The sequence below is a fragment of the Ruditapes philippinarum genome, unplaced genomic scaffold, assembly GCF_026571515.1.
Source record: "Ruditapes philippinarum isolate M1 unplaced genomic scaffold, ASM2657151v2 ctg3701_1_1_1_1, whole genome shotgun sequence".
NCBI lineage: Eukaryota > Metazoa > Mollusca > Bivalvia > Venerida > Veneridae > Ruditapes > Ruditapes philippinarum.
Window position 1 is genome coordinate 7,582 of NW_026856715.1, and position 24,194 is coordinate 31,775.

General features: G+C 32.1%; 2 protein-coding genes across 3 annotated transcripts in view; one reads left to right on the top strand and one right to left on the bottom strand.

Moving 5' to 3' along the window:
- On the bottom strand, positions 1-15,457 carry LOC132747470 (protein farnesyltransferase subunit beta-like). Its single transcript, XM_060736863.1, has 13 exons — positions 15,326-15,457; positions 12,964-13,031; positions 11,948-12,029; positions 11,407-11,498; positions 10,822-10,871; positions 10,435-10,531; positions 9,613-9,696; positions 6,635-6,721; positions 6,214-6,343; positions 5,503-5,635; positions 4,912-5,023; positions 2,437-2,551; positions 1-2,067 (listed from the first exon to the last, which is right to left on the bottom strand). Exons 1-13 carry the CDS (start codon positions 15,419-15,421, stop codon positions 1,957-1,959), a joined length of 1,257 nt encoding a protein of 418 aa, XP_060592846.1. The 5' UTR covers positions 15,422-15,457; the 3' UTR covers positions 1-1,956.
- The window catches only part of LOC132747471 (F-box only protein 44-like), a 14,390-nt gene continuing 5,544 nt past the window's right edge, over positions 15,349-24,194 (top strand). Inside the window, exons 1-5 of one of the 2 annotated variants that reach the window (XM_060736866.1) lie at positions 15,349-15,488; positions 19,850-20,227; positions 20,883-20,990; positions 22,159-22,282; positions 23,892-24,018. In XM_060736866.1, the coding sequence (XP_060592849.1) occupies positions 19,867-20,227; positions 20,883-20,990; positions 22,159-22,282; positions 23,892-24,018 (720 nt within the window). In that variant the 5' untranslated portion in view covers positions 15,349-15,488; positions 19,850-19,866. Of the gene's footprint in view, positions 15,489-18,239; positions 19,197-19,849; positions 20,228-20,882; positions 20,991-22,158; positions 22,283-23,891; positions 24,019-24,194 lie in introns of those variants that run through there. The other variant, XM_060736865.1, reaches the window with a different exon arrangement.

Below are 24,194 nucleotides of genomic sequence, written 5' to 3' on the forward strand. Positions count from 1 at the left end.
TAAATGTAGATAATTTTAATACAATGATTTCACAGTAATGTTTGATAACAAAATGAAGCACTTGCTAGGGATCAAGTTAGTGTGTTGACCACAATAGAGTTATACAACATTTTAAAGTACAGATAATTATTTACAATTACAAATTACACACATGATTGTGTACAAAGTTTGAAACAACACAACAATAAGCCTATATTAATGATTGGCAGCTTTTATAGATAATGAAGTGACAATTTACAGTTAAACTTGTTCTTATGAACATCAAATACTGGAACGTTCAACTATATGATAACTATGACAATTATACTGGAAATATCATTTGAATACATCATGTATAACTGTAATTCATTTTAATATAAAATAATTTTATGAGTGAGAAAGATACATCATAAAGATATAAGTACACAAGACTCCAGTGTTTCAAATAAAAGTTTGCAATATTGCCCGATACCAAATGCAAGTTGAAACAAGCAAGTTTTATCCTCAATGAAACAAGGAAACGATCAATAATTATATTATGAATCTTGTGTGTATGATGATGTAAATTATCACTACTTTGATCATTTAGTATATATTCTCTTTTCCACATTTTTTTCTGGACATGTTAAGAACAGTAATATGTATTTCTATTTGTTAAAAAAAACATAAAAACAGTAAAGCACAAGTAGATCATTCTTGTGAAATTACAATCCAGTTATAAAATATGTCAATGTCAGTGAATGAAACATCTTATACTGAGCTCTCTTGTGGCATTATAGTGAAAACTACTGCATGTGATGTGGCAACCAGAATTATAATCTAAATTTATTTAATCAAAATAATTTCAAGACTAAAAATTCTACTTAATGAACTGTAAATAGGCTTATATAAAGATGCAGTAATTCCCTACAATATGTTTTGTTGGTTGGTTGTTAGTCACAGACACTGTTCTGGTGATATGGCAGTTTTCCAGCTTCAACTTATGGTAGTCTTAATGTAATGCTTTCTCGCCCAAAAATTCTTACATTGACCAATATCGTAGAAAATTGGTTATTTCCAGAACATAATTTTTTTCAAAATCTTGGGCATTAGATTATTTACAATCACTCATCCTTTATCACTATGTACTAATTCTGTTTATAAAAAATTATTGAATACCAAAGATTGTGAAAAATAACATTCCTGAAATGACAGATTTAATATGATAATGGCTGATGTTAGAATTTTTTGCGGGAAAGCAGTACAGTAAGACTACTATACAAATGTAAGTAACAGTTGGCTAACCCTCATGGTACAAGCTTATTTCTGGGTTGAACCACCAACATTCTGCAAGGTGATACATATTCTTCTCTTTATAATGCAAATGTTTCAAATATGAGAGAAAAGGAATATTTACTGACTTGAAGCTAAATTAATGAAACAACTTACAATATTGCTATGTTAATTGTTTAAGTGATGTATAACAGCAAAAGCTAATCATTGGTTTATTGCTCTGACAATATGTAAACTTATACAAAGCTGTGATAGAGTAATTGCCCATGATTTAATTTTAGTAAATTCAATCAGTATGGTAAACTAATTCCAGTGAAAAGTCTACACAAAAATTGAACATACATGCATAAATAAAACAATTTCAATGATGCAAGTATGACTGAATAAAAACTTTTGTGCTGTAATGTCATCTAACATTTAATGTATAGGTGTAATTAAAGTCTTATCTAAATATCATGGGCAGATTACAATAAAATTACTCCAGTCAAAATGTTTTTTGTTTTTTTTAAATAACAACAAATTAATAGACAAATCAATGTGTTATTTCTACATGTAGCATATTATGTTTATCTATAAAATTTGTATAAATTAAACATAAAGAAAGTGCATACTTTTGTAATGATTTTGAATACTTAACAACAAGAAGGGTAAAACTTTTGAATAAATTTCCATTTTAATAGTTTCAGTTTGTTTTGATTGGGTAGCTTATTTATCAGTGCAGTTTTCAGTATGTTTGGGGTGTGTAAGTTGTCGGAAGTATAAATCTGCATGAACTATCTTCTCTACACACACATTGTACACCGGATGGGTTGTTCTCTGAAATAGTAACACTTTTACTGAAAATTCTAAATATACATAACAATATATAATATTTAAGAAAATGGCAATACCTTCCCATCCTTCAATACCAATAGCAAAGCCATATATTTAGAGCAAGTAAACATTTAGGCATTCTAAAATAGTTGTTTTAAAAAGAAAATAAAACCTCTTAAAATCTTGTCTGTCAAAGTTCTCCTAAACTTATTTCCATTTTTTAAATGAGATAAGAAAAATTATGATATGCATTCCTTTCAGTATAACATTTTCTTTTTATTTATATTGCCAATGCCCATTCAATTTGTAAAATTTTGTATCAATTTTAAATATCTGTCAATCAAGATCAATTAATGTGGTTTAAAGACTTACCAAAATATTATTTTCATGTCCTATGTTATAAACATGGCTGAGTTTTCCTCCTGCAAAGTGCTGAGCCATAGAAAGACCACTCAAACAATATGAGGTATGGTAGTAATCTCTCATCCTGTAATACCAGCATAAATATATCACGATAAATTACGTGTACGGTAGATTAGCATAAATATGTTATTACAAATATACTTGCCTAAACATAATACTAAATGATAATAAGAGCTGGTCTAACCGGATGATGGTTCCTGAATAGTTTTTGCACACAGAGATTTAGTTTCTTGTTGATATCTCTTGTAGTTTCAGTGTTATGTCCCAAAGTTCAGTGTAAAGATGAACAAAGGGCAATAATTTAAAAATTAGGCACAGCAGAGTTACGGTTCTTGTGCACTGAACACCTACTCAATGAGATCTATCTACCTACCAAGTCTCTTGTTGATACTCTTGTATTTTCAGAGTTTTGTCCCAGACAAAGTTCAAAGTGTAACAAGAGCTGTCCGTAAGACAGCGCGCTCGACTTTTTTATTGCTTGCCAATAAAAAAAGTTTTTGCAGTAAAAGGCAATACAAGAATCTCTGTATTTTTAAAGTGAACAATGGCCATGAGCATTAAGATATTTAGTGAAGAATTATTTTACTGAATTGTGTGATACCCTTGAACACTGCAGCAAAGTTTGAAATGTTTAAGTCAAAAGAGGGCTGGTAAGAAAGAAAAAAAAACTGAGTTGAGCCTTAAATAAATTTAATAGTATTTAATAGTATTAAACCCACTTTGAGAGAATAAGGTATTTTTACGTCACTCAGAACACCTTGGTAAATGACATAATAACATAATTTTTCAAGAAATCTATGCCAAGGAAGCAGTATATTTTTGTACAATCAGCATAATATATAGATTTGACTTTGTATGTGAAAGTATTATAGTTACCTTATAATACAAGTAATAGATAAATTTTATCAAGCTTTTTTAGATGTTGTCAGTTGGTCACAAGTGGATCTCTTTCACACAGGCTGTGGGTGACTGGTTACTTTTCGTGGGTCCACTATGTAGATAATGCGTTGTAAAAGTGGACTGGTACTAAAAACTTAACCAAGATTCTAAGTCGATAAAAGGCCTTAATTTTTAAAACAAATCCTTGACAGAGTTACCTTCTCTTGCGTACAGATGGGGGTAATGATGTGAAATAGCATTAAAAGTTTCAAAGCAATATCTCAAAGGGTTAAGGCAATAAGTGGATTTTACCCATATTCAATGTATTTTCTAAGTCAAAAAGGGGCATAATTCTGTCAAAAACCTTGACAGAGTTATGTCCTCTTGTCTGTTGATGAAGGTCGTGATGGTAAACAAGTATGGTCAGTTTCAAAGCAATACCTCCAATGGTTTTGAAAATAAAGTGAGGTGGTACAAAAAACTTAACCAAGCTCAATACACTTTCTAAGTCAAAAAAGGGCCATAATTCTGTCAAAAACCTTGACAGAGTTATGTACTCTTGTCTGTAGATGGAGGTTATGATGGTGAACAAGTATGGTAAGTTTCAAAGCCATACTTGTAATACTTCTGAAATAAAGTGGGGTGGTACGAAAAACTTAACCAAGGTGTGACGCCAACGCCGACGCCGACGCCGGGGCGAGTAGGATAGCTCCCCTTTTCATAGAAAAGTCGAGCTAAAAATGAACAAAGGTCATTAACTCAAAAATTAGGCAAGGATGAGTAAAGTTTTTTTTGCACTGCACTTTTACTCAATGAGATCTATCTACCAACAATTTTATTGTTGATACCTTTTGTAGTTTCAGATTTGGTCCCAGACAAGAAAAGTGGATGGACCGACAAAGTCGTCACTATATGCTTTCCCTTCAGGAAGCACAAAAACTGTTGCATTATTTTTATTTAAAAATTTATAACACTGACAGTGTAATAAAATACAATAAACAAATATTTATAAGTTAATCTTAAATTTCATACATGCTTTAAGACTTGTTTCTTTCCCTGATATTTTATGGCAGTTTCCACTATGATTATACACAAAGGAACAACCATAATTTATCTTATCACATACCCATGCTGCTTTTCTGACTGTGTAAAAATGATATAGAAGTACTATTCATTTATTTTCACAAGATTTCTACATATGCTAATTGTTAGCTAATAAAAAAAATTCATTATGACAGTAACAGTAAATTTTCCTTACATGTGTGTGTTTAATAGAATATCATATCATTTGTTTTGATTTCTTACTAAATTTGTTAACTTGTTGAATACAAGAATACTTATGCTTGCATTTATAACTTAATTCAAATTGTTCAATAAATTCAACATGGAACCTAAATTTGTTCAATATCCTCTATATTATATTCATGAAAAAAAATCATGTTTAACTATGAATAAATTTACAGACATTTTATACTACAAGAAACTCCTTAAATTGACTGAATTACTTTTTAATTTAAAAGTCTACTTCATAAATAAATGAGTTACCTTCCAGGTTTGTCTATAAGTCCACCACCAGGATATTGGCAACATACTAAGATGTATTCTTGTAATGCTTTCTGATTAAACAACCAATGCTCAGCACTTAAGGCTGAATCATCTGTATAAATATAACAACATGCTGTTTACTGTACATCTTTTTCTTTATATAGTACTGTTAACATATATCTTGTAAATATGTAACTTATTTCAATCAATTAACTTATTTCAATCAAATAAATAACTTTAACTAAAAATTTATTTTCTTTTAGATATTCAAGTTCTTTGTCATAATTTAAGTTTGTTTGTTTTTAAACTGATTTTAAATCATGTTTTATCTAGGTGTTAGACCCATCTAACCTGCTTTCCTGATAAATTACCAGTCACTACCAATTTCTCCCAAAGTGGTCACCTCTAATGCCACATGATTTCTTCATCAGTGGCAATTAAACTCAATGTCTAGGATCAATTGTCGCATAAAACTTTCCCCTTGTCTGAAGATCAAACTAGCTACCCCTGGATTTACAAATCCTATGTTCTGACTATTGAGCTAAGCTGGTGGACTCTTAATTTAAGAACATTGAATAAAATGTTACAGACCTTGCATGGACAGTACCATATGTATAAGAGGAAAGGCTCCGCCCTGCCAGAAAGAATAACAACCATCGACTAATTTATTGGTCCGCCCTTGAAAACCTCCTTCATAACGCATCTGACGATTCACAGTCCAACGCTAACAAAAAGAAATATAAGCAAGTCCTGTCAATTAGGAAATAGCCACCTAATTAACACCAGTATTACATATAAAACATTGATCTTATCAACATCTCATCAGAAAAAGCAACAATACCAATAAATGTAGTTTTTTCTTTTTTAGGGAATCTTTTGCTGTGACACTTAAATGTGTATTAGATAGATTTATATTGAATATCATTAAACCTGTCCAATACCAGGCTGCCAGGAGGAGGTAAGATATCATAATGATATATATTTTTCTATTTCACCTTAGCAACATAAGAGCAATGAAATTAATGGATGTAACCATTCCCTGTGTCTTTATACTGCTTAAACCTGTGCTAGGGGGCATAAGGGATCATGCACTTTTCTATTAACCCTCAATCAAACCAAGTCTAAATTTTCATATACTTTTGTTGTTTTCATTGCCCATGAGGGATCATCCCCTTTTCCAGATTCCAAGCCCGACTTAATTATTCATATCTGTTTGAGCAGTCAGAAAAAGAAAGCACAAACCATTCTATATAATTAGCAATCCATCAACTGGCGTTAATAAAAGCAAAATTACATACTTACCAGCAAATTTTTAATATCACAAAGGTTTGTTTTGTTGAGTAGTGTTAAAGCTGCTATACCACAGAATGAATAACCACCGTGAGCCTCCATACCAGGACATCCCGCAAAACCTCCTTCATACGTCTGACATCTATAATATATATACATGATATAAACTAGTGTTCAAATTATATGTTTAATGATCGGTCAAGTGTGTCATTGTGTTAGTTTATTATAACATCAACACCTTTCCCTTTAAAATTAGGACAATTCCTCTCATGCGTCCCATGCCAGTTTGGGTAGGGTAGGTAGGAAAGGGTCATAACTGAATATGCCTAAGAAATTTTATATGCAAACTTGCATGTCTATCTGTTAAAACTGCTTCAAAAATGTATGACTACATGTAAGAGAATAGAAATTTGAGGACATTTTAATAGAATACCTGACTATCCACTCTGGTGTGCCATCAAATAATTGTGGTGTAATTATATTGGTCAGTCTGGCTACACTAGCTGCACAGTATGCTCCTCTATAAAATAAAATCAGAGAAAATTCTCTTACACAAGTAAACCATTAAAGCAAATGCTTGACTGTTTGTTTGTTTCATTTTACGCCTTTTCCCAACAGTATTTGCGTCATATAGGCAGGTAGTTTCCTTACCATCGTTCCTGGAGAGTTACACCAGTACTAGACTACCTTCCTCCGCGCTAAACTACCAAAGCATCTCCCGGGGATCGAACCCACGCCAGAGAGGTAACTGGATTAGAAGACATCGACTCTAACCCCTCGACCACGGAGGCGGTTAAATACTTGACTGAATAAGAGCTGGACATATATTAAAATTTATAATAACATTTATTTGACACTTGAAATTTGAGTTAGACACCATGAGTAGTTAAATTGAGCACTATAATCAAAATTTTGATCAACTAATCCATAATAATAGAATTCATTATCAGAACTAGGGGATAGTGCTGCTCATAAATTTATCACCATGTATTATTTCTTAACCACAACTTATTCAAATGTTCAAGCTCAGCTTTAAATAACTTGTTTTTCGGTAAGCATGTCTTTTCAATATTTACCTTTTATACTGGACCAAATTAATATGTGGTAATTATGCCCCCATTTCGAAGAAAAGGGGGTATATTGCTTTCCACTTGTCGGTCCGTCGGTCCGTAGACCAAATGGTTTCCGAGTGATAACTAAAGAACCCTTAGGCCTAGGAACTTCAAACTTGGTATGGTGATTGGTCATGACAAGTAGATGACCCCTATTGATTTTGGGGTCAATGGGTCAAAGGTCAAGGTCACATTGACCTTGTAAGCAAAAACGGTTTCCGATCAATAACTAAAGAACCTTAAGGCCTAGGATCTTCAAACTTGGTATGGTGATTTGTCATGATCAGTAGATGACCCCTATTGATTTTGGGGTCAAGGGGTCAAAGGTCAAGGTCACATTGACCTTGTAAGCAAAAACGGTTTCCGATCAATAACTAAAGAACCTTAAGGCCTAGGAACTTCAAACTTGGTATGGTGATTGGTCATGATCAGTAGATGACCCCTATTGATTTTGGGGTCAAGGGGTCAAAGGTCAAGGTCACATTGACCTCTTGGGTAAAAACGGTTTCCGATCAATAACAAAAGAACCCTTAGGCCTAGGAACTTCAAACTTGGTTTGGTGATTGGTTATGACCAGCAGATGACCCCTATTGATTTTGGGGTTAAGGGGTCAAAGGTCAAGGTCACATTGACAATGTAGGTAAAAACGGTTTCGGATCAATAACGAAAGAACCCTTAGGCCTAGGGACTTCAAACTTGATATGGTGATTGGTCATGATCAGTAGATGACCCCTATTGATTTTGGGGTTAAGGGGTCAAAGGTCAAGGTCACATTGACCTTGTTGGTTAAAACGGTTTCCGATCAATAACGAAAGAACCCTTAGGCCTAGGGACTTCAAACTTGATATGGTGATTGGTCATGATCAGTAGATGACCCCTATTGATTTTGGGGTCAAGGAGTCAAAGGTCAAGGTCACATTGACCTCTTAGGTAAAAACAGTTTCCGATCAATAACTAAAGAACCCTTAGGCCTAGGAACTTCAAACTTGGTATGGTGATTGGTCATGATCAGTAGATGACCCCTATTGATTTTGGGGTCAAGGGGTCAAAGGTCAAGGTCACATTGACCTCTTAGGTAAAAGCAGTTTCCGATCAATAACTAAAGAACCCTTAGGCCTAGGAACTTCAAACTTGGTATGGTGATTGGTCATGACCAGCAGATGACCCCTACTGATTTTGGGGTTAAGGGGTCAAAGGGCAAGGTCACATTGACCTTGTAGGTAAAATGCTTTCCGATCAATAACTTAAGAACCCTTAGGCCTAGGAACTTCAAACTTGGTATGGTGATTGGTCATGACCAGCAGATGACCTGTTGTTTTAAGTGGGTCAAGGTGTCAAAGGTCATGTAACATTGACCTTGTAGGTAAAAACTGTTTCCGATCAATTTACTAAAAACGCTTAGGCCTAGGAACTTCAAACTTTGTATGATGATTGGTGGTGACCAGCAGATGACCCCTATTGAGTTTTGGGTCAAGGGGTCAAAGGTCACATAGACCTTGTAAGTAAAAACGGTTTCTGATCAATAACTTAAGAACGCTTAGGCCTAGGAACTTCAAACTTGGTATGGTGATTTTTCATGACCAGCAGATTACCCCTTTCGATTTTTGGATCAAGGGGTCAAAGGTCAAGGTCACATTGACCTTGTAAGTAAAAACGGTTTCTGATCAATAACTAAAGAACGCTTCGGCCTAGGAACTTTAAACATGGCATAGTGATTGGTCATGATCAGCAGATGACCCCTATTGATTTTGGGGGTCAAAGGTCAAGGTCACATTGACCTTGTATGTTAAAACGGTTTCGGATCAAATAATAAAAGAACCCTTAGGCCTAGGAACTTCAAACTTGGTATGGTGATTAGTCATGACCAGCAAATGACCCCTATTGATTTTGGGGTCAAGGGGTCAAAGGTCAAGGTCACATTGACCTTGTAAGTAAAAACGGTTTCTGATCAATTAACTAAAAACGCTTAGGCCTAGGAACTTCAAACTTTGTATGATGATTGGTCTTGACCAGCAGATGACCCCTATTGAGTTTTGGGTCAAGGGGTCAAAGGTCAAGGTCATGACCAGTAGATACTTGATAACCCTTATTAATTGTTTGATCACTGGGTCAGAAGTCATGCATAATTACCTTATCACATGAATAATTGGCTGCTGATAGGGGGCATACATGTTTTACAAACATATCTTGTTTTATAAATCTTGCAAATTAAATGACAACACTAATTAAGCCCGATATTTAGGAAAAAGACTTTTCATGCATGGAATGGTTTTGTCATAAAAATAAAATCATAACATACCTGATATCCTCCTCACCACCTAGATGCATCTTGAACGACCCATGTGCTGTTCTCATTCTCATTAAAAAGTCATATAAAGTTTCTCTGAAAAAATCATACATTAAAAATCTATAGCAAACATAAAGAAATGCAAAAAATGTATTCTTGTATAAAAACTGCATGAATTAACAGAATGAGATAAAATCATGCAGCATGTGCCGTTGTTGCAAGTTTTTTTTTTTAATATGTATGACTCTGGGCACCAAGTAAAAATAGCTTACAGCAATGACTGCCCTGGTAATTTCATTATCAAAACCTAACTGTGAAGTGGCATAACAAAGGCATTACTAAACAGGTTTCCTTAAACCAAAAACAATAAAGAAAGGCAGAAATACTGAATCTGATGTATACTTTAGCACTAATGCACCTTCTTTGTGCATTAACATCTGCAGAAGCCCTCATACTATATTAAATCCCTTGCAGTCTTGCACTGCAATCACAGACTGTAAATGCGTCCACAAAGGCTGCATGAGTTTTCTGACATTACATACTCTTTATAAGAAACATTCAAATTGTTTGGTATACATGTATGCTTTAAACTCACAAATAATATGCAAATTTCCTAAAATCAAACAAAATCACATAGTAATTACAACATAAACAAGGGAAATACATTTGTATTTCTTGATAGTAGTATGTACTACACTGAAAACTTTTTTTGAGTCAATTCTAAACTGATATTTCTAGTTTCTAATTCATTTTTTTCTCTGAAATTTCATGATAAATACCAGCTGTTTAAAAAAAAAAGAAATTAAAACCATAATTATTCTATCTATTCATTACCTATCAATTACTTTAAATGATTCCTCTGTACCTAGTATACATAAAGCATTGACAGCAGCATATGTGGGTGCTAAATGTGCCTGTTGTCCTGGTCCCCCTGTAGAAAAAAATACACCAATAAATCATGTATTGTTTAATTTAATGTTAAATATATCAAACTCAATTCAGAAAAATAGAATAAAAACTTGTACTTTTTGGCTGAACACTGAGTTGACATGAGGATATTTCAGTCAAATACTGGTGCAAGCAATCAATTTAACCAGCATTCGATTGTAAACTTCAAAAGAAAATCAACTTTTTTCCAAATTTCAGGTAAACAAATCTACGATCAAGGTTTTAAAATAACACATACAAATAATTGAGCTTATTTAAAACATGTCTTGATACCTGCGAATCCTCCGTCTGGACATTGACATTTTCCTAGAAACTGGGCTACCCTGAAATATACATTGAACAATAAAACACTGACTCAGATACCATTTCACCCTCAACTTTTAAAAAAAAAGTTTCATATACATGTACATAAATATGACCTTTTAATTTATATATATATACACACTGATATGAAAATTAAAAATTAATATTGACAATTTAATACTGACATTTCCCTTTCATATAACCTCTCAATCAGACAGAAAATAAATATATGTCATCCTTGGACAATCCCAATATAGCTGTAAGAAGACACTTTAGTGTGGGCAAACACAAAATACCAGACAATAAACTTATTTCAATGTTTATACTAGCATATACTTTGTAAGGGATTAAATCATTTACAGGTACAGGTCAGTGTAAGCAATGACAATGAAAAATCTTTGTGCAGACTAAATTGTTGGTGTCTCTCTTTTAGTATTTTAATATGAAAATTCCAATACAAACTATAAATGGGCAGAATCACATTCAATTGAGGACAAGAGCACCAATTCAGCAGGTTAAAGGCTAACATACATGTATATAGCAGAGGTAACTTACTGAGATATTGTCTCATCATTCAGTGGTTCATCCAGCAGTTCCAGGGCATGTAGAATCCAGTAACATAACCATGGTCTACTAGCATCTAAACACTAAATATATACACTAACAATATACAGTTTGTTTTAGTCTGAACACTGTAGACAAGAATATATTATGTCAAATAAATTCTTACTGCATTAAAAGTAAGTAAATGTTGTTTAAACATTTTAAATGGAAACCAAGATTTAACATACATATACTAACAAGTACTTAGGAAGTGTAACTATAATAGCCAGAAGACAAATAATAGTTTCCATTTATTAATTTCAAACAGTTATTTTGTCAAATTGAAACTTTCTGTTTTATTTACAAATGAAATGGCAGAGTTAATTTTAATTTATTAAATTCATCAAGTATAACTATAAGTTGCATTTTGCTACCTTGGCAGATTGTACTGCCGACAGCTTTATGTAACCCTGGCAGATGTACGAAAAATGTATGAAAAGGTTATGATAAAGTACTGACACTTCTTGTTATACAGATATTCAATAAAACACACCTCATATGATGATGACAGATTACTCAGACCTTTACGTAGAAATGCAACATGTTCGTCTCTATGTAATACTGGCAGAATACACCTGAATATTGATAGTAATAATGAAATATTCATTACAGTTTAACAAGTAGTAATGTTAGTAAGGGTCATCCGTATTAGCTGTTTTACAAACTGATGACAAATTGAGAAACAAGCATTAGAATTATTGGGAAGTTGAACTTGTCCAAACATTTACATGCAATATTGAATATTTAGGAAACAGATAATAAAATATTAAGATATCAATTATGAGTGCATTGTGGTAGAAAAATGCACCGTTCAAGTACAAAATTTATGCGCAGGAATATGATTCATTAAAAAGCATTTGAAGATAAACTGTGCATTATTATTACTATAATGCAAGAAAAATAAACATCTATTTCCATTCTAACATAAATATGTTAAACTATATTGAGCGTAGAATTAATTTTCCTGATGTCATTTGGTTTATTGACATCAAATAAGACCACATTTGATGTGTAAGCTTTTGTCTTTATGTTGTGCATATATATTATGTAATTATGCACTTGATTGCCGAGGGAATAGTGTGAAGAGGGTTAGAATGCTGATTTTAACACTGTCTCTTAAAACAATACATTTAAACTAGTGGTATTATAACAAACTTAAACAATCAACATCTTTGTAAGACCATTCGAAGTATGATCAGGTTATGACATATGTGGTAGAGTGGTTAAGGCAGCTGATTTCTAATTATTTTTACGTCATTGTGTAGAAATCAGACAGGGAATGTTGAATTTTTTCATATACCCAGCTTATACAATGTGATTCTATCCAGATGACTTCTAATATCAAAAATGACAAAAAATTTGGAGCCTAGTATTTTCCATAACTTATTGAGCTGAATAATTGTCTTATGACCTTTACTTTATCCCTAACAAAAGAAATCATTTTGTATGAAAGACTGATGGAAAATCAAAGTATTGCTACATCAATTTTCAATATATATATGAACATACTCAGTATCAACTTCTAGTCTATGTTTAAAGTTTGTAAAAAGCTTCTTCACTGACTCTTCAACATCAACCTGTAAAAATAAAAATCCTCTTTTAATATAATGATAAAACAAAACAACTGTATATGTACATCAAATAATTAATACCTTTGTGGAATAGGTAAAATGAGTATGTAGTATAGTTTTTGTATTACCAGATACCAAAAAGTATTTATACAAAAAGTAGTAAAGTAGTTTTCAAGTGTGATGGGGTATATCGAGTATATTTCAAGGTACACAGGGGCAAGTAGTACCCAGGATGACAATATAAACCTCCCCAGTATCACAGATTTATGTTACAAGGATCCGACACTATTGTTAAGCTTAAAATCGCGCCAGAATTGCACATTAGATAAAGGTGGAAAGAATGAAAGATGGTGGAACGCGCAGAGAGCAAAATATGGCAGACTTTTACAAGAGTATGTGGTGTTATTGCAGCTTTTTGAAAAAATATACACGTATGAATGTATTTATACAGTATTATTTTGTGTCGCTAAAGTATAAATATATAAAAATATGCCGACAGAACCCTGAAACGATGAGTTAAAAAAGTACCTAATTTAGAAAAATATTTGCCTATTGTTTAGAAAAACTCTCTACACTTTGACCCCCTTTTACTTCAATGAAGCACAAATTATTACCGCGAATCATATTAAGATAATTATTTTTTACATGGTTTAATGGTTGCATTTTAAAAAAATATTTCTTGATTGCTTAAATACTTTTAAAGAAATTCATGTTTGAAATTTGTTTTTATTTCTGTGAATTATTTTCAAATGATTTGTACATTTTTTTATTCGATTACCTGAAAATAAGTATTAATATAGTAAATATTTTACTAATTTATAGTCTATCAAATATATTTTCAGATCATTCAAGATAAGCGTTCATATATAGATGAATTCATTAGATTTAATTTAGATTGGCAAGGAAGAAACTTTTATTGGCATACAGAACAGCAGCTGTTTTATAATATTTTGTTTTTATTTTGAAACAGATTTTTTTCATAGTTATCCTTCACAATTCGAGTCAAATGATTTATTTGTCATATGTTTATTTTCATTATTTTTCAAAGAAAGGACTATACAACTTTAGTTGTATATTTTCAATTTCATTAATAATTGTTAATAAATAAAATTATTAAATAGATATATATTGTATTTATATATGCTTAGTGCCAGTAAATTATCGATCCGGTGCGAGACAAGCATTTTTATGGGTTAACTGGGAGTCTCGATCCCTGGAATATAAATCTGTGCCAGTATTAACATGATTATTTCAATTAAAACAGTTTATGGACAGTCCATAAATTTACAGATTGTCTATTATAATATCATTAAATCCTAGACATGCTTATTGCAGGAACTTTCAGTAGGATATATTATCAGGATATGGCTTTAAATTGAAGAGAAATGACTTGAACATGTTGAGGTCACAGCATGGGGTCCCGGCATGGGCTTTATAAAAATATCAAATGACGGAGGTCAGATTACTGTATTGTAACATGGCCTGTGATTGAGGGAAAACTTATTGTAACATGGCCTGCGATTGAGGGAAAACTGTAAGATTCAATGGGACATCAGGTGATTGGATGAAAATGTAATGTTCACAAGTATGAAAATTGTTTTAGAAACTAACACTGCATTGTTTCTTAAGAAAATGAACTGTTTCATAAGTGTCTAGGATAATTACTAGCTCATTTGGATATTTTCATTTCAAAAAAGTTTTTTGTCAGTCCAATGATCAACAGAAAATTTCAGTGAAAAGGGGGGTAATCATCTTTGGGGACATTTTGCGAAAAATTTGGTCGGTCAACCCTATAAAGATAAAACAAGATCAGTTAAAATTTTGAGCCGTCCAGTTAGCTCAATAGATAGAATGTTGGACTGTGAATCTGGCGACAAGGGTTCGATTCCCAGATGGCCCAGATCATTTCGTTGTGATTTATCATGAAATCCTTTCGCACTGTACCTCTGCTCTGGCATGTAGAGAAGTTTCAGTTCCTTGTGAAAGTGAAAGCAACCAGTACTGGTAACTGCTTGACGGCCTGCCCAGGAATGATGCGGAGGTTTACTGTCGTGATCCAGAGTGAAAACTACCTTCAACACCACAAGTTTAAATTTCGTGTCAGGCATGTCATTCTTCTAGAAAAGTCAAATCTTCAGCATGAATACTCAATTTTGAGGTTGGTTTAGTGGTCTCTTATCATGTAAGTCTATGGGAAAATTAATACAGTAGATCTAGTGTGAATGGATAATCTCGAAAACATGTGACAAACAAATTTTTGACATGATAGGTATCGTGGATGTATAATACGAAGAAGTAACCTGATCTTGTGATGACGAAGTTGATATGCCATCATCATTATTTATATTGTTTTTCTCAAAATTGGTGTCACAGCATCTAAAATTGTGTAATTCCATTCCGTTAAATTTCAGATATTCCAAAAAACTCTTCCAAACGCTTGGTGAAAAACAAGCGTCTAGAAAGGTAGGGCTTAAATTTCTAAACTTATTTTAAAAATGAAAATAGATCTATAGACAATATCTAAATATATACAGAAATTATATCATATTAATCGCAGGGACGAAAGAGAATTATCCTTTAATTTAAGGAAAATATAACACGATATTTTTACAAAAGTTTAGGAAAATTTGAGGGCTTTATCTATTCGTCCCACTGACGATTCGTCCCCTGACGATTCGCCCCACACATTTTTGTTCACCAACTAAGGGGGCGGGGCACTTAGATTTGCCCTTGTCCGTCTGTCTAGAGCTAGAGTCAACATAGTCCAACTAATTAGACTTGTCAAAGCACGGATTTATATTACAAGGATCGGACACTTTCGTTTAGCTTAAAGTCCCGACGCATGCATGCGCGGAATCGGATAAAGGTGGACAGAATGAGATGGCGGAACGCGCGGAGTGCGAAATATGACAGATTTTCACAAGAGTATGTGGTGTTATTGCAGCTTTGAGAAAAATTATACACATATGAATGTATTGATACAGTATTATTTTGTGTCGCTAAAGTATTAATATATGAAAATATGCCGATAGAGCGTTGCAACGCTTAGTTAAAAAGTACCTAATTTAAAAAATATTCGCCTATTGTTAAGGCTTACTCTCTACACTTTGGCGCCCTTTTACTTCAAGCACGAATTATTACCGCGATTCAGAATAAGATAATTATTTTTTACATGGTTTAATGGTGGCCTTGCAAAAACATGTTTCTTGATTGCTAAAAAACTTTTAAAGAAATTCATGTTTGAAATGTGTCTTTATTTCTGTTAATTATTTCCAAATGATTTGTACATTTTTTATTTGATTACCTGTATATTAGTATAAATATTGTAAATATTCTACTAATTAGTGTATTAAATATATTTTCAGATCATTCTAGACAAACATTCATATATAGATGAATTCATTAGATTGGCAAGGAAGAAACTTTTATTGGCATAGAGAGCAGATGTTTTATAAAATTATTTTTTATTTTGAAACAGATTTTTTTCATAGTTATCCTTCACAATTCACGTCAAATGATTTATTTATCACATGTTTATTTTCATTATTTTTCAAAGAAAGGACTATACAAATTTAGTTGTATATTTTCAATTTCATTTATAAATGTTAATAAAGAAAATAGATTTACATTGCATTTATATATATCCTCTTCAGAATCATTTTCTTACCACACATGCCATGGACTGTAGACTGTAGCACATACAAAATATACATTCAAATTCTATTTGTTTTTGAAGATTGAGTGTTACAATTATTACATGTAACCTGGTAGTGAAAGTTTTTTAATTATCAAAAGTAATTAAACTTGAAAGAATTTAAGCTATGTGTGAAAAATAATCAAAAGTTACTTTTATTTCGCAAAAAACTTACTCAAACTGTAAGATTTTTATTGTTTTTCTAGCGTTACATTAAAAAGTATCATAAATATCTTTCTACAGGTATTCAAATAAAAAGAATAATTAAAATATACGGATAAAAATATACGAGTAACATTAAAAAGGCCGGAATCGAGACAGCAACACGAGAGAACTTTACTGTTACGATGATTGTCTACTTCACTGCACCGACATTTGAAAACAGATTTACAAAAAATAATAATGATATAAATGATGAATGAAATTTAAATATTCTATGAATATGGCAATCTCAGCAATATGTTGTACTGAAAAAAGGTGAATAAATTTTCTTCATGTGTTGAGCGAATTGTAAAGGCCGCAATACACTACCCGTAAAACAGTTGTGCGTTAATAAATTTGACTACATAACACAATAAATCTTAAATATTGCATCTTTGATCATCTGTGAATAACTTACATCGGCTTCTTTTTTATTTTGAAACTGAAATTATTATGGGACCGTAAAATAAATTTTAAATACCTGCTTTTTATAAAAAACAAAGGAAAATTTACCGCGGATTTCGTCAAGTTAATTTTTTAATCGTCGTTGCGGACAGATAAACTGTACCTTTAAAAAATAAATTAAATATTTGAATTAAACAAGTATTTTTCTTCAAAATAAACTTTAAATTTCCAAAATCGGATAATAAATGGAAAAGCTGTATAGTATTTTGTAAAGTAGGTATCCGTTGCGAACGGGCATTTACGCTTGGCGCGGGTAAATTATCGATCGATGTACCCTTATCGGTTGCATGTCAAGATATTTAAGCATTTATATAGGTTTAACTGGGAGTGTCCGATCCCTGTAATATAAATCCGTGGTCAAAGAGACAACTATGCTACATCGAGATAATTTTGGACGGGTGATGTCTTTTTGTAACAGTTTGACAGTATGAAAAAAAATGTTTGTAAAATGTTTAAACAGTTCACATCAAATTAATTAGGCTAGAGTCAACAAATTTTACAGGAATGTTTAACAGAATGTGAAGTTGTGCACCTGCGGTTTCGCGAGTACAGTGTTTTAATAGCCAATAATGGATCATAGCCAATAATGGATCAGTCAGTAATTTAATGAAATATTCTACTAACAGTTTGAGCTTAAAAATGTTTTTACCTAACATTCATGTGCATTCAGGGTTCGACACAAATTTTTTTTACTAGGGATCCCACAGGAATCCCTGAGATTTAATTCAGGGATTCCTCCTAAATGTCAAGGATTCCTGAGATCAAAATTGTAAAATATGAAGGCGAAGATTTACAAGGGAGTGCAGCAATCCAATTTCAAATTTTTTTTTTTTTGAGACAACACAGGATATATTGCCATGTTTCAGATGCAGAACATTTAGTTTTTGAGCGCTTTGGAAATATTGCTGTTTAAATTTTGAAAAGCATTGTTTCAAAGTGTTTACTAGTATATATATAATTGGACTGCTTAGATAAATTAAAACATAAGTTATAGAAAGAGCATCGAAACACGAGGCTATCTGATTTGTACAAGGGGGCGTAGCCCCCAAGTATTAATCAGATTGCCGAGTGTTTTGATGTTCTTTCTCTTTTGTATCATAGTCAAACAAAAAAACACATTCCCTGTCGTCACAATATGAAACCCCAGAGAAAAGTAACCAATCAACGAGCATCTGAATATGATATTTCTATCGCTTTCCCTTTCCCTGTGTACAAGAATGTTGGTCAGCACGTGTACTTGTGCACCTTGGGGTTTGCTTGAGGATTTATTCGGTATTTGTAAAATTCTTGCCCTTTACTTAGTAAAAGATTTTTAGTTTACAACTTTTGGCACATGTAGCCCCAAAAATATTTGACCTAGAGTCATAAGATTGACAAAACAGTGGAGTGTGGGGGCACCCGTGTCCTATGGACACAATTTCTAGTTTTACTCTAGCACACATTTTTAGGTGTTTAGTTTGCTATAAATAGCACTTCATTTCACAAGAACAATATTAAGCAATTAGTTACTTTCATTCTCTTTTCTTTTCATAATACCTGCATGCTTAAGAAACCTTTTCGAGGGCATTCGTCACTTATGTCACAGTTCTTGTTTTTCAAATGATGATTGTAGAATAGATCTTTTGTAACTTACACCAACTGGCAAGTTTCAATATTTGGCAATGTTATAAAGTTGGGGAAGGTAAAATGGCTGTGATGGTTGGATGCAGTTACCATTTTGCACCCCAGTTAGCATACTAAGAAATGACACCTTCAGCTGCCCATTTTGTACACATGAACAGCCGTACTGAACATATGTTATAAAATTTAGTGTAAGTTTTTTTTTAAATCTAGAAAAAATTGTTGAGTAGACTGTTGTGAAATTTTCTACAATTTTAGTAGCTCAGACATATCCTGAACAAATTATTCACTGGTGCATACCATGCTGTTTGAATTTAGGTTAAACTATTCCTCCAGGGAATGACACTGAATGCTTCATATTGTTTTAATTGTTTTTCAAATAAAGATCATGACTTGTTTAAAATGTACCAACCTGAAAATGAATAAATGTTGATATATGGCTAATGCATTAATAGCTCAATTAAGTTAAAGCATCATTTTCCCCTACCATTTATTATTAGCTAAAAAAACAACAACAGCATAACTGGTTGAATATTGGTTGTTCCGGGATATGTCAGTTGAAATAATTTTGAATTTGGTGTTTTGAAATATTTGTGCAAATGGATGGCTAATAAGAGCTTATGGATTGTTAATTTTTGACCCAGTTCTTTACAATTACAGTAAAAACCAAGTACTTTTGACCACTTTAGAATAAAGACCACCCTGCTAAAAACCAATTTTTTCAATTAATAATTTGATGATAGTTCTTGAATATTTTCAAAAATAATTTGCTTTTATAAGGACTAGTGAGAAGATGTTGATAAGATCATAGTATGTTTTGCTTCTATGTGTTTTTATTTTGCAGTGAACTAAATTCCCACTATGGGACAAGCATCAGGACGGGAGATTAGTCAAACTAAACCAAAAAAAGTATGTACAGAAGATAATAATAAGGAATATGAGTGGGCTGATGGTATATTACCATTGACAGAAGTACCAGACGATGTCCTTGCAGAAGTATTGAAGCGGGTACCAGCTAGAGATATAGTTAAATCATGTGTTTTTGTTTGTAAACAATGGAATAATGTGATCAATACCCAGACATTCTGGAAAGAGTTATGTATAAAAGATAATGGGTATCCAGAAAAACTGTTCCATGTTTTAGTGGATGAAGATTTTAAAAAACTATACTTCAAAAGACCATATTACACAAACTTGATAAAGAACCCAGATGCTAGGGATGGTGAGTTTAAATTCAGGAAAAAAACAAAACAACAAAACAAACCACATCTTATTACAATAAAGTAAACTTCCTTAAACTTAATTTAAAGCTGTCAGGAAATTATTTTGCGATAAGACTATTGACCCTATCATGTGTAGGAATGTTGACAACAGTTGATTATATTTTAGTTTGAAGTTGTTAGGACTTTCATTAACCACATCAATTCAAAATATATTAGCATTCAGAAATTATATAAAATGCAAATATAAAAAGCAAGGACAATTGGGCTTATTTTTATATTCTCAAAAACGTTATCATGTTTTATTTTGAAGTTGAGCATGATGGGTGTATGAATATTAAAAAAAGTTCTTAAAATCTCAAGAGTTCAACCTGCAAGTTTTTTTTCAATGTTGGCTATAATACAATGTATATTCACCAGTGTATGAAATAATTCATGAGAAAAAAAAAAGTTATTTGATTCATAATTAAAATCAATTCTGTTTTAAGTAAAGATGTTTTGGTATGATAATTGTTCTGTGCCTTTTCCAAAATATATATGAGAATAAATAAAAGTGTAGTAGCATAAGTTGCAAACAGATTTTCTTGTAAAAAATGAATCCAATATTATTCTTGTCCTGTTTAGTAACCATTTACAATGTATGTGTCACCTTTACAGACTTTGATCATTGGAAAATTCATCATAGTGGTGGAGATAAATGGAAAGTAGAATTACCTGTTGGGTGTAATCCTTTGGAAGAATATACTGGGACAGAACAATCAAAAGGTATGGTAGAATGAAGTGTCTTAAAAAAACTGTTACCAACAAAGTACAGGCTATTTTTGCATATTTTTGACTTACAGAAAAAGATTGTCAAAAGTAACTTATATTGTACACCTGACATAACTTTTATCCCACAGCAATAAATTTATAAAATCAGAAGTGGAATGTTGGAATGACATTGTTCATCCACTTCTCCTATCAACAAGGTATGTGGGCCATAAAACACAGATTCATTTTGTAGTTGTAGAATAATAGCCCAAGGATGGCCCTTATTTCAATAAATGAAATAGAGGGACGATAATTATGGCCCTTAAGTCCATTTTATAACAGTCAAATACAATTAAAAACTATCTAGTTAAGTTACGTCATTGCTCTTTTTCCCTTCAAAATAAATTAAAAATCGCGACAGAATATCAACATACATGTAATTATATAAATCTGCTGTATGTTAGAATTTATAAAGTCAGGTATTTCTCTTCAATTGGTTTTAATTGGCATTTATTTTAAAACATCATTGTTTGCTAGTGAAATTGCGTTTTTACATCATTTTTTTGTTCTCATTGCTCCTCTTATTGACTTAATGATAACATTTAAATGTTGATCAGTCATTAAATAAAAATAATCATTATTTTACAATTACCAAGAAAATGCCATGTTAATTGTGACACGGACCCTAAATGACGTCAGTATGGGCTAGGTCATTTTGAAATGGACCTTACATCAGGTAAAATAATAATACAACATAAGTCAACATGGAAAAAATATAATTATTTAATAATAATTAAGTTCTTTTAACCATATAATTGACTTTTTGAGGGGAAAAAAATAATAAAAAAACATGCATAGTGATACTGACTTGTGGCAGGATTAACATGACATTAATTTTGATTAGTTAACAGTTTATTTAATAAAAAAAAGATGTTCAGATTTGGTGGGATATTGCATGAGTCTGGATTTGTGCTGCTTTAAAAGATAAAATTAATTATCTTAATTTTTTTTTTCCAATGTCTCATTGATTTTTAAGATTAATTCTTTTCAGAACTTTGAAAGTTACTTACATGTATTCTATTTGTGACTCAAGTGAAAAGCTTATTAGTTTTGTGTAATTGTACATTCAGTGTTAATTTGATGTTAATTTTATAATAAATACAAATTGCCAATTTTATATCAGGTACTAGATGCTGGGTTACATCTTACTCTGAATGCAGCAAGTCTCAGACAATAGACTTGATAGAGAGGGGATGTAGTGAGCATGTATTAGATGATTTACGGCCAGATATACATGTGTCTGAATGGTAAGTCTTGATATTTATGTACATATGATTTGTATAGTCTGAGACATGTATGATTCTGTAGTCAAGTGTTCAAGAAATTGAACTGGGTTATTAAATGTTTGCAAAGTAGAGAGATCTAAGTTGTCAAACCTCTATTGAACAATTTAAGAGGACAGAACATGCAGTCAACGTCAGTCGAGACCACAATGTCCTAATATATAGAGGATATTTGTTTGTTTGTGTGTAAGATGAAATTTTATTTCATCGAGTGAGCTTTAAAAACAGTATTCTCACGAGTGGCATAGCCACAAGTGAGAATACTGTTTTTAAAGTTCACGAGATAAAATAAAATTACATCTTACACAACAAACAAACAAATTTTCTTTTTATTTTATGCTTAAAAACAAGTTAAAACGAAATTTCCTTGATATTAACTTTAATATTAAAATCTGTTTTCCCCACTGGTAGCCTCTATTATGTACATGCATTAGTCGATTTTCTCATAAAATACAAGAAGTCTTGGGCTGGAAAACAAGTTCGATAATCAACATTAAATGGCGGTGATATTATTTATTTTATTAAAAAAATATGAATGATCACTTGTTTTAATAATAAAAACAAACAATTCTAGTAGGAGAAAAAGTCCAACCATCCATCTATATTTCTGTTACTTACTGCGAATCTATATTAGACCTGACTCTGTTAAATGTAAGCGGCCACGATTTTGAAATGTTGTGTATCTCACGGGAGGAAAATAATTGTGTTTGATTCAGAGGGATATCATTTGGATTTGTTAGTCATACACCTTTTTAAAAGAAAGAAAACTTATTTGAGGTTTGTAACAAACAATATATAAGTGTTGAAAGGCTGCCTTACAAACGCTGGGTTGTTTACTTATTCTTCATGGTGATGGCTGTCATTGCTTTTCAAGTTTTCATAAAGCATACGGCAGTTATTGCATGTAGGATACTTAAATATGCCCAAATGTCATCAAGAGCAGTTCTGCATGTGGAAGGAATGTATTTTTCAGACTGTAAAAATTGAAACAAAAAAATTAAGAGACGATATTTGGTAATTTGGATGAATAGAAGTAAGTTTTCTTCTTTTTATTACTTTTGACATTTAAGTTATTTATCAATTTCAGCTTTGCTTTTCTCTAAACAGCCTGACATTGTCAAAAATTTTCATCAAAAGTAAAATTGAGGTACCACATGGGGAAAATCTTAAAAAAGTAGTTTCGTCATTGAAAAGTGTGAAATTATATATTTTGATAATTTTCACGGATAAATCAGTAATCCACTGAAAAGCATAAAATAAACTAGTATCTTTAATAGTGATCATGTTTTCTTGAAAAAATGTTTTATACAGATTTCATGTTAAGGAATGATATCAAAACTTCAACTAGGTTGTCAGCATTTTACAGGATTTATGCTTAAAAATCATGTAAAAGAATATTGTCTATGAAAATTAAAATATTTAATACATTGTCTCGTAGCATGTCCAGATATAGTGTCACACTTTGATAACTTTTTTACAAGGGCAAAAATAGAAAATTTCCTCCAATATTTAAGAGACTAGAATTGATATTTAGCATTTTGCCTGTACAAAAATATGTCTTGGTTTCCTGCAGGTATGCGGCCAGGTTTGACTGTGGTATAGAGTATTGTATCAAAGTAGAGCTGTTGAAAAATGACAGGACAGCTGTAAAGGAGTGGACATTTGATGATTCACAACCTGCTGGTCGGGAATGGTTTAAGGTAGAAATATTGCTGACACAACAAATTTTTAGAATATGTACAAGTCAACTTTGTTGAAATGGCCAACCACTAAATATTCAAGGGGCAGGATGTGAAATGGTTTCACACTTGGTTCAAGCGAGCACTTCACACACATACCCCTTGATATTGCCAGTATTGAACCAGTCAATACTTTT